We start from the raw sequence: 12,249 nt of genomic DNA, 5'->3' as shown, positions 1-12,249 counted from the left end.
TTTGAATTAATCTGAAACAATATATATCAATATCTTGAAGATATCGATTAATTCCTTAGACTCTAGTTTCCTTCAATAAAAAAATTTGATTATTTTTGTTGTCATCATTTTTTAATTTTAAAAAATGTGACAACCCTTACAAAATTTTGGTTTAAATATGTTGTTTTTGTCTCCAAGACACGTTTTATGAGGTACAAAAATCACATTTGTTAGTGTCAAATCATTGGGGGGTGTCTTTGCCATCATTGTTCAAGTTTTGGTGAGTTTTAGTCTTCTTTTTCCTAGCTTTTTGTGCAATTTCAGGTTTCAGAGCATTCACTGCAGGTTGAAGATTTTTCTCTTAAGGCACGCTTCTCGAGACAAAAAAAAATTTGTTGAACCAAAATGATCTTCGGTCCATCCTCTATCCGCGTTTCGAGTTTGTTTGCTATGTTTTTTCTTTAATTTCGGGTTTTTTCTTCCTAACTGCAGGTGAGAAATTTTCTTTTGATTGCAAGTTTTAATTTTTTCTCTTGTTTTAGTGTTGTAGGGAAATTTTAAAACAATTACAAGTGCACTTTATTTTAAACTTGTCACTTGTAACTTACTTTTTATTTCCCCCTTGCTTTTTATGTCTTTTAAGTCATTGTAGGAACTTTTTGGACAAATTACAAGTGAATTTAAAATTACAAATTTAAAAAGAACTTGTAATTTCTTATAAAAGTTCCTATTTAAGTGATTTTAAGTTGTGGTAGGGATTATTTTTCTCTATTACAAGTTTTAATGTTCTTTTTACTTGTAATAGGGTTTTTATTTCCCTATTACATGTTTTATGTCCTTTAAGTCATTTTTAACTTGTAAAGGGGATTTAATTTCCCTATTACAAGTCTTTTCGTTCCTTATGTTTTGTTTTTAAAACTTGTGATGGGGATTTTATTTCCCTATTACAGGTTGTTTTGCTCTTTATTTTTGTGTTCTTTTAAAACCCGAATTTGCCTTAAAAGGGAAAAAAGTGAAGTATTTAAAACTTGTAGAAGGGATTCTAAAACCCAATTACAACTTCCAAGTGCATTTTGCTACTTGAATTTGCAGCTCAAGAACCCGCAATGCATTTTTGCTCCCAAAAAACCCGTTTTTCATGGTTTGAATCCGGTTTTCATGGAGGAATGCATTGAATGAAGGAGGTGGGACATTTTGATCCTCATTTGTTGGTTTATGGGCCACATTTCCTTGCTATCTGGGAGGCGTTTTTTTCGATTTGGAACAATGTTTTTGCCCCATTATGGACGTTTTTCAAACACGTGTTGCTGCATTTTGATCCTCCATAGCAAGGCGTTTCTCCTTCTTCATCCCCAACGTGGATTTACTTCTTGATTGAAGGCGTTTTTCTTCCTCCTTCCATGTCGTTTTTTGTGCAAAGAGTTTGAATCCGAGTTTGTCTTGGATGCAACAAGGATTGCAACGTTTTTTCCTTCATCTTCTATTTAAAGAGCTGATTGGTTCTTTAAGAGATTATTCATCTCTTTCAAGGGCATCTTGATCAAGCAAGTGAAAGTTTTTCCCATTTTGCTAAGTTCTTTGAATGCAATTTGAAGATTGCATTGTTTTTCCCCTTTATATTTTTTATCGGTTCACTTGTATTTGGGTTTTAAAATTCCGATTACAAGTAAATTTGGTAATATTGACCTTCCCCTTTGGTAAAACGAGTTAACCTTCTTTTTACAAAATTTACAAATGTTGAAGAATTGCCATGAGACTTGTTCGTTTGATTTCGGGTTTTACAAATCTGATTGCAAACAAGAGTTTTTCCCATTTTCCAAGTTTGCCATTACCGGTTAGTATCATTCTTTCCATTTTCCCCTCATGTCAAAACCCGGTTGCAATTGTGTCTTCACTTGCAGTCAGCCTTCCACAACCCGAAATTGGTCCAAAATGCACTCAAAAAACACTTGAAAATGAGTCTCTAGCATGCAATTACAAGTGCAAACTTGTATTTTCCCATTACACAAATGAAATTGCATGCTTATCCTCCATAATTGCAAGTTAATGCTCTTGTTTTTCCACACATGTAATGCAGTTTCCATAACCCGAAATTCCCTTCTGAACCCATTTTTGCATCAATTTATCCCCTCCTATGTCAGACATGTTTGCACACACAACCTACCAAATCAATAAATTAAGGCATGGGCCTTATTTTGCAAGTAGATTTCAAGATTGGAGGATGATACAAAGAAGAGATACAACAACAATTCATGGATGCAAATTATAGAATGCTTTCAAGACATAGATAGTCATGACATGAAAAGAGGAAGGCAACCCTTTCCCTCCTGAATGAATGGTACTACCCCAAGCAAGAAAATAAGATTGAAGTTCATTGGCGAAAGACATAAAGACTATCAAGGGTGCAAGTTCTTGTTCCGATTCGAGATGTCTTCACCGATCCAGAATACTTCAAGTTCTAACATCTTGTAGCAGCATGAAGATCGTCACAGACAAAGGATGATGTAGTTAGAGTCGTGTCTTCGGACACAGAGAACAATTTCAATTATGCATTTGTAATTTTGTTTTGACAAGTTACATGTAAAAAAAAAAAAACTTTGTAATTGCAAGTTAACTCATCACTTGCACTTTTGTAATTACATGTAAAGCAACTACAAGTTGAGTTCAATTAGTACTGTAGTTAAAATAAGTCATGGTGATTGAGAGAATTTCTCAAGTTAGTTAGGATCCTCCTACTTTTTTCTCAAGGCTCCTCTCCTATAAATACTTGAGGGGGTCTATTGTAATTGAGATCTTTTAGCAATGCAACAAAATTCTGTCAATTTGTATGTGCACTCTAAGACTTTGAGCTTAGATGTAAATCAGATTGCTTTCAATAAACGAAGCAATTTGTGTTAAGACTTTGTGCCAATTCAAGTTGTTATGTGACGACATTTTCTGGAGTTGATTGTGAGTTTGGTTCTATTGTTCAAGAGGGATTTAAATTCAATCTTGCAGACTTTGAGCTGCTAATTGTATTTAGAGTTATATGTTTGATTTTCACATTTGGTCTTGCAGACTTTGAGCTGCTTATCATATTTGAAGCTAGTGTAGAAAGCTCAAGAGGGAAGATAGCTTGTAGACTTTGTGTTGCTTCTATTTTTAAGACTTCTACATGTAAGGTGAAGTGCGTCATGTAGTTAGGTTTTGAGCTGCTACATACTGTGCTTAGTTAGCAGAAAATCATTTGAAAAAGGGTTGATAGGAAAATAGATAGTTGAAGAATTTGAGCTTTCTTTCTGTTTTCCCGTCCCAAGGAAGCGATGGAGGTCTTTGTGCTTTCATGGAAACTTTGCTTCCCTTTATGTTCCAAAAGTCCTAAAAAAAAGTCTCATTTCTGTATTTGCTGCTATTTATCTCCAATTGCTATTACTTTTTTGTGAAGAGAAAAGAGTATAGTTTTTCTTGAAAGAAGAAAGACTGTTGTCCCACCCATATTAGATTAGTTTAGTTTGTAGATAGGGGGAGCCTTCCCTAAATTAGGAGAGTATCATACTCACACACTATGGCTGAAACCACAATTTTGCACATCCCCCAAGTGTACAAAATTTTCAACCAACAATGTTTACTGAGTGAATAAGAAAAGAATATAATTCACACACATCACATGTATGTACACAACGATTACTCTCTATGAACCATACAGTATATGTATCTCAAGCTTCACACAAATACACACAGTAGATCATTCACATAGATAACAGCAAATAACTCCTGAAGATGATGCGGAATATGCACAGCTATATTTTCACGGACATCACATACATATACACAGCAACTCTCTATCAGATATTAGATGGTTATATGCAGAATATCCTTCGACGACTATAGACCAAAACTCTTGACCAAGGAAACTATATATTCGACTAAGCAACATGACGAATGGACATGACTCTTATCTTAAGGGTCAAAGGTAAATGGTGCGAAGTTAACCCGATAGTCAACCGTTAATTTTCGATTAACAAATGAATGCAAACAACCAACAAAAATTATACGTAGAGATATGAACAAGCAATTTAGTAAATAAAAAGAATCGCATATGTAAGACAGCGATATCTCCTACTGCTACAATAACATCAACAGGTCTCCTATAAGAGGAAATAAAAGAAACTGTTCTCAACTCCATTTGTGGATTTTTGACTAGGGCCTACTATTGGTGTTGAAATTATCTCTCTTCTTGCCTACTATTTTGATGTCCAATCTTTTGTATTCTATGAATTTGGCTATATGTTGACCAATTAGTTATGCAGGAAAATTCAGGGAACTGCTCTCAAGGGTCCAATTCCTTCAAGCTTCTCCAACTTAATGTCTCTGAAAAAGCTGTATGTGTTGGTTTGTCTAACTTTTGGTTTTTGTGTTCATCCTATCTTTGGTTACTTGATATTCAAATGCAAGGAAGTAAATAAAATCATAAACTAGACTCATACGTCCATTCTTTGAGCCATTTTGTGTATTTTTATTCTAGCAGAAGAATAAGTGACTTAACTTCAGGCACTACATCATTGATATTCTTAAAAGGCTTGAAGAAATTAACTGAACTGTAAGTAAAATAGCTAGCAATGAAATGGAAAGTTGGTTGTTTTATTATTTACTTATTATTTACATTTTCTAACATATTATGCGTTGTGCAGAGTCCTGAGAAACAACAAGATTTCTGGAAAAATACCTTCATATGTTGCAGAATTGAGTGAATTGCAGTACTTGTAAGCTAATGTTGCATTATATCACTTTAAATTATTTGTTATTCCTTTTTATCCTTTATTTATCAAGACCACTTTTGTTCACTGATAAATCAGCTAGTGCAGACACGGTAAATGTAGATTCATTCCTTTCAGAAGAGCAATTTGACTGATTTCTTGCAGTGTACCTGTAGGGAGAAAAGTATTACACGTGCTAGGCTACCTACATAAGTAAAACACTAAGATAGACTGCCTCAGAATATGGGTTCAAGAGAATTGAAACTATTCAGGGTCAATGGAGGTCTCAACGATCTCGATGGGTTACTCCATGGCCATCTTCTCCTCTAAGTAATATAGAGATCAAGAATTCCAATGGGGGCCCTGGTTCATGAAAAAATATTGGTCTTTTGTGAAACACTGGTCTCTGGCCTTTAACCAATAACAAATATGGTAAAACGAAAATTTAAGATAAAAGACCTCATCAAGTTCACGTCTATAGCTGATACTTCCAAGTCATCTGCTAGAGCCTAGGATAAAGAGGCTAAAGCTAAAAATAAAACTCAAGAGGAACACTTACTGTAGTCAATTCCCAAGTCTTCCTTGACTTCATCAATATTTTGTGGCATGTACAGTCGTTAGGATTCAATAGCACATCTTCAAACAAAGGAACTTTACCTTCAACTTCTATGGTAAAACTTTTTCGTCCCTTCTCAATGGTCTATTCATAGCAATGGCTTGTGGCTCTTATTTCAACCATTCTTCTTGCTTCCTAATTTCCTCCTTAGGAACTTTCAGCTTTTCCTCTTCCTTTCCTGACCTCCTTATGTAGTTATATAGGCCTCTTTTAGTTGGATACTTCACTTTGAGTAACTCCAAGTAATCATCAAAGGAAATTTTAGATTTGATTTTATTGTACATCCCTGGATACTCCTTAAGGATTCAAGGGACCTCAAACTTTTAGCTTTCCTAGTCCTTTTGTATTTTCATCAATACCTCTAGAGTAGGATCTATATCTTCTTCCCTTTACAAAGACTCCACTTGAAGAAACATTGGTCACTTGTTTTGATCCATATTTTTTACCTCGATTCCCGTTCACTTTGTCTTCAATACAGATCTGCACTCAAATGTTATATTTCTACCCTGCAAACTAGCAAGATCTAAGCTTACTATCTCCAGTCCGGCAACTCTAGGAAAGGGATGATATCAAGCATGTGCAAGGTGAAACAATAATCAAATGACCAATGTGGATGTCAAACCTAGTTGATTAGCAATAATGCAATATTGCAAGCCTTTGTAAATGAAACTGACACTCCAAATAGAAAATTCAAACCCTCGTAATGCTAGTATACATTCCCAAATGCAACGTAAACAGAAGATCCAAATTGTATGTGTGAAATATATCAAATATGATTGTTTATTTATGACTGATTTCTTATGAACAACGATAACAATCTTTCACCGATATTTATAAGAATCCCTTATACACTAAAAATAATCAAATATGAAAGTAGAATTGGATAAGAGTTGCTCGATAAATTATAACAGTAGCAATAAAGATGGAAACATCAATACAGAAACCTTAAATTTGATTTTTATTTTTGACGGCTAATGTAATCAACAATAACATATGCAATAGTATCAACTAACCCTCATAAAATCACCCCTATTAGCCCTCAAATTTAGCACAAGGTATGTAATATGAAACCAAAATATCATGCACTCGCAAAAATGTTGTACAAAAATACAAATCAGACTCGAACAATATTGGCACAATAATGGTACAGTTAAAAAGGATTTTCGCTAAGTGTTGATAGAACGAGTCATGTCCCCTTATTAGAATTAATTTATCTGAAATTTTGAAGCCTATTTCTCATTTTGATAAGGCCAAGGGATAAAGTTAGGGAAACAATTTAATAATAATATTTAAGTTGTCCAGCAACTTTATTTTATAATTTTAAATATTGGGCATTTTGTCAACAATTTGTCAATTTGTTAAATTTACAAAAAACAAATAAGCCAAACATTACAGATGTTCTCTTGGCGATGAATTCAAGAGGTTTCCCTACAATAGAAGGCAGAAGACGAGGAATTCAAGGTATAGAAGTGCACTAAAGGGTTGGAGGAAGACAACATTGAATTGATTGCCCTATAGGAAAAGATAGTAAAAATGTTATTGTAGTGGTATCCCATGCTGGTAGAGCATAAGTTAGAGCATTATTACCAAAAATGAATTGTATGGGATGTGGCTTTTATGAACAAAACAGTTGAAATGTTATTAAGTGGTATCCCATGTTGGTAGAGCATAAACTAGAGCATTATTACCACAAATGAATTGTACGGGATGTGGCTTTTGTGAATTCAAGGGAAAGGGCCCCAATATACCCCACTAAATGATCTAAAAATATTATTGGTAGCTAATTAATATGATGTTATTGTACTGTACATACCAAAAAAATCTTTGCTATGCTTCTTTGCATTTCCATTTTATTTATTTAGTCATAGAAAACATATGCAAAATAACTTAAAGCATCAAATTGTGTGCTATAGATGGCTTGACATTTCACGAACTTGAATTTCTTCTCTAGTCAATTACATAAAAATAAGGTATCTAATGCCTACTAAGGGAATTGGTTCTATTATGTTCTTTTTTTATTGCAAGTGCTTTTATATGTCTACTTAGTTATAATGAAAATAGTTCTCTTCTCTTCAATTGTATGTTAGTTGCTTATCATTTATGGTTGTGATAATTATTTTGGCAATTTTTAGTGTTTCATATACGTGCCCAACCGTTAATCAAGATATCTTGCAATTGATTGACTAAAATTTCATTATGCCATCATAGTTATAACTATTGTTTACAATATGCAATAAGCAATAATGTTGTTATGCAAAGATTGATGGACTAGAAATTTGAAAACAAAAATAGTATTGTTTATAATACATATTTGTGTGTCCTATGAATGATCTTTTTGTATATTTTTACTCATTTTGAACTATTTGTTGTATCAGGGACTTGAGTTTTAATAATTTTATAGGAGAGTTTCCTACTTCACTTCAAAATTTGAGCTCTATAATATTCTTGTAAGTGAATTTCTTTAAAAAAACTATATTTTTCTGAATCATATAAGTATTCATAGGTATTGCATTCCAAAATTATCCTTTTGATCTCATTAGGGTAGTTGATGATGTGGACCTATTTGAAAACAACTCATCTCACATTAATTGCAGGCTTCTTGGAAATAATAATTTGTCTGGGAAGCTTCCTTTGCAAATGAGTTCATCCCTTACATACATGTAATCTCTCTCTCTCTCTCTCTCTCTCTCTCTCTCTCTCTCACACACACACACACACACACAAACACACACATAAAGGTATGTGCATGGATACCTAGCATGCTTGTAATAAGTGCATATAATGTGCATGCATCTTCTCCTAATTATCGGGTTCCTCAAAAACAAGCAACAAATTGCAAAATTCTATTTTGAGTTTTAGTTCTAGGCCGAGACAACTTGGGGCTCACCCTAGGTCCCACCTATACGTTAGTGGATATTTAATTTGAATAAAAATATGGGTATTTTACTCTAGGCCTACCTAGGTCCAACCTAGGTTTGCTCGAGGTTCTTCTTGGGCACCTTGGGTAGAGAAGGACCGTACCCAAGGTGCCCAAGAAGAATTTTAGGCAAACCTAATTTGGACCTAGGTGGACCAAAAGTAAAATATGAAATTTTGGAATTCTAAAAAAAAAAACATACTATTTAACTAACCCTAATTTTGAACTAAACTGCTCACATTTCACCCATTTTGCCTAAAGTCACTCAAATTATACTCATTTCACAAATAGAAGAGGCCAAAATATTATATTACCTTCAAGTTGTCAAGTTACCATTTTTATTCATTATGACTCATGAGTACTACTATATGCATTAACAAACAAATCCATATCTGAACTAAGGAAAAAAAATCTATCATATTGCATACTAAAATGTTGAACTGTTTTTTTTTTCCTTTTTTGGATTGGTTAGAGAAGATTACAGAGATGCAAAAAGTGTTTCTCACAATAAACTTATTTGGAGCAATGAATAATAAAAATACGCTTTCAAATATAATATTGTAGCAATACCTGTAACCAGAAATTATTTTCAGATTTATTTAAAAATTTAAAGTACAATATTTTTTCAAATCTTCAAATACCCAGATGATGAAATTACATTAAAAAGAGATGTTAAACATACCCAAAAAATGTGAATTATAAAACACCAAATTAGCACCAAGAACCAACAAACAGGATGCCCTAGATGGATGTCACACTTTGGGAAGACCTCTAATGCCGGTGTTTTGAATATCTTCTAAAAGTGCAAGTCTAGGAATCCCCATAAAGCAATAAATCCACCTCCAAACCCTAGTTGCCTTCTTTTGAACTCCCACACCCTCATAGGAAACAGTAGGGCCAACAAAGGATTTGTATGGCCAACAAAAAGGGAGGATAAATCTGCTCCAAAGTCTACAAATAACCTTAGTAATTTCCCTTCTTGATATCCATCCAATATGCTCTAAAATTTGTGCTCAAATCTGAAGATTAAACTAACTGTGAAGCCCAACTATGATTCCTAGATGAAATCATCAATAAATCCTCCAGATTAGATCTTTCACTAACGTAGAGGATGTTCCTTGCAAGGATTTTCATCCTCACAAAACCATAGGATGGACAAGTTCAACTGGCCAAGTCTATTTGCAAAATATCAAATCCCCACATCCAAATGAGCTCAAAAATTGTCCTTTATAGACTCTCAAAAGCCCACACCCAGCCAAAAGGATTACTTTTAATTTGATAAAAACTTCTTATGTCTCCCAGAATTGGCACTCACCCCAATAAAGTCATCTTATTTGATATTTGTCACTTTGCACTTTTAACTTGGGCGCCCATATAGTCAAATGTTAAATAAATTAAATAACGATAAAGTTAAATATTAAATTTAACTTTATAACTTAATGTTACTTAAATTAAATACATTGGACCGCATTAAAACCCAAAATATCAAACATCCAATGTATCCACTAAATTTCCCAAAATAGAAACACTGTCAACTGACCAAGTCGGTGTCCAACCTAATACTTACTAAAAATAGTATGGGAAAATTGTCTAAAGCCACTCCAAAAAAAGGTGTAATGCAAATATCAACTACCTGAGCTAAAAAAAAACACGTCACTTTCAAAATCTAAATCAAACTATCCTCATGATTCCCCTAACCCTAACTCATTAGCCTATGGGAACCCATTGAATAGGCTGAGGTCCACCATGCTAAAGTGCTTAAGAAGGGGACATTGCATGAACCTATACCTAAGCCCAAACCCAAACTCGTAGCTTAGATCTTCTCATCGATTGACTAATGTAGATGCCTCAAGATGCTTGCACATAAATAAAATTTAACATGCATTTGGAATGCCCCTACCACAAGGTCAATAGTGGCATTTTAGGAAAAGTACAGTAGGCATATGTGTAATGTTATATCTTTAATCGGCACAAAGAAAGTTGGTCTAAGGGTTGTGTTGATGTGTTTTTGTGACACTATGCAAAACAGAATAAAATACTAAGTATTCTATCCTCTCTTGAACAAAATCTCCTCTTATGCTGAACTTCGTGATCATACGAGGTGACTCCAAGGTTCGGATCGTCAAGTCTTGACTTTATACATGGATAGACTCAATGATTGTGATGTGATTTTGTTGGAATCACAAGGGGGACTTACGTTGAAGCTGAATGTTTGGATGTTGCTAGAAGGTGGAATTTCGCTTGACTTTAAAACATAAGGCAAAAGAGATAGGGTTTATGGAGCTAGTCTAATCCTAGGATGTAAGAAACTATGAATGATTTAGTGAAATTTTACCATGCTTTGTTTCGCCATGCAAGGAACAACTAGGCAAAGCTGGTGCGATCTTCTAAGGACAGCAAAATGATGTTCAAATTACTACCAATGGCATAGATACCATCAATGTAATGCATATCACTGAGCGAGTAGCAATCGAAGTTGAGCTCATGTAGAGAGTTTAGTTGACCACACACAATACTTTACAATCAACAAAATACTAGTAGTATGAACATATGAATTCCACCACTAAATCATTCACAATAGCTTTCATCCATCTAATCGACATGAAAATAAATGAGAAGTAGAGACCATGCAAATATTGAATCAAGTTATGAACACATGAAATTCACCATATCTTCAATGAAAATGATATGTTTCTTGCAACGAAGTCTTGGCAACAATCTCCTTTTCTCCTACTCTACTCTACCTGCTATCTAACTATTGTCTGCTACTGAACTATTAACCTTTACAAATGAGAAAACTGAGCCTTATATAGATAGCTCTTTACAATGAGTGGCTTGGATTGATTCACAATCAATGGCCGAGATTACAAGATGAAAACCCTAATCAGGGTTTGTTACACCCATTACATAGCATTTAATGCTTGACCAATGATAAAATTACAATAAATAGGACACATATCCTTCCATGAAAATCTGACCAATGAATGACGAGGTTAGGTACATCGAACTTTGTGCCCACATGTGGTAGTTATCTACCTCGTTGGATGTGTCAAGTGCATTGAATCTGGATGCCTTGACTTGGAATGATGTGATTGGATAGATGATGACTAGGCACCACCTCAGTTACTTGCTTCTTGTAACTTATCACAAGTGTTTGTGATTCGGGCAATATCTCTTGATACTCAACATCTCCTAGTGTCATGATGACTGAAATGATGGTGGGAGATATTCCCAGATTGCATCGTCCTCTAACTTGATCACCTTCACTTGAAGCCTCCATCTTGGATTACTCTTTTGCTATACTGGCGATAATTTCTCGGATTTCCGGAGGAAATTCAAGATAGTCATAACATTTCCTTCATCAATAATATGATGTATATGAGTATCTTAGTTCTTGATCTTGCATGCTCATTGTTGTCTTTTCATCCTTCATTCAATGGCATCCTTGAAGGTGTTGATTATTTATCCTTGAAACATGATTCCTTCACTTGTGTTTGCTCTTTCTCCTTCTTTGTAGTGTGTTCCCTGTCTTGATGTATATTTCTTGAGTGCTGATCCACCTTTGCCTTATGAAGACCTTTATTTTGACCTTTGTCCCTTATGTGGACTAGCTCCTTTTGACTCGCTTCCAACCTTGAACCAGAAAAGCAAACATAAATTAATTAAGACTTCAATCTTTGAGAACAATTCCCTTTGAGCTCTGATTTCTGATTTCTGATCCCATCCTTCCCTGGTCTGATCTAATTCCTTGTTCTCAGTCTGAGATTTCACTTCTTCTTGAGCTCCTTGTATCAAAACTGAAAGATTGGTCACAATATCTTGCATCAAACATCAAGAGAAACACCTAAATAATTAAGTGCTTAATCTAGAAATGGCAGTGATATGAGGACTGATTTCTGATTTCATGTTCTCTTAAGTTATGATTTTTTTATTTTTGAAGGTTTGATCTTAACTGTATAGGCCTGATTCCTATTTGTTTGCCCTTGGTCGTGGATTCAAGG

General features: G+C 34.4%; 1 protein-coding gene across 6 annotated transcripts in view; it reads left to right on the top strand.

Annotated features, from left to right (window-relative positions):
- Positions 1 to 12,249, top strand: part of LOC131063818 (probable LRR receptor-like serine/threonine-protein kinase At1g56130) — a 77,498-nt gene that overhangs the window by 43,352 nt on the left and 21,897 nt on the right. For all 6 annotated transcript variants that reach the window (XM_057997769.2, XM_057997768.2, XM_057997771.2 and 3 more), the window contains 5 exons: positions 4,269 to 4,340; positions 4,487 to 4,558; positions 4,650 to 4,721; positions 7,707 to 7,778; positions 7,926 to 7,991. In XM_057997769.2, the coding sequence (XP_057853752.1) occupies positions 4,269 to 4,340; positions 4,487 to 4,558; positions 4,650 to 4,721; positions 7,707 to 7,778; positions 7,926 to 7,991 (354 nt within the window). The remainder of the gene's footprint in view (positions 1 to 4,268; positions 4,341 to 4,486; positions 4,559 to 4,649; positions 4,722 to 7,706; positions 7,779 to 7,925; positions 7,992 to 12,249) is intronic.

This window comes from Cryptomeria japonica, chromosome 11 (genome assembly GCF_030272615.1).
Source record: "Cryptomeria japonica chromosome 11, Sugi_1.0, whole genome shotgun sequence".
Taxonomy (NCBI): Eukaryota; Viridiplantae; Streptophyta; class Pinopsida; order Cupressales; family Cupressaceae; genus Cryptomeria; species Cryptomeria japonica.
Note: the sequence above shows the minus strand (reverse complement) of the source record. Positions and strands in the feature narration are given on the sequence as shown.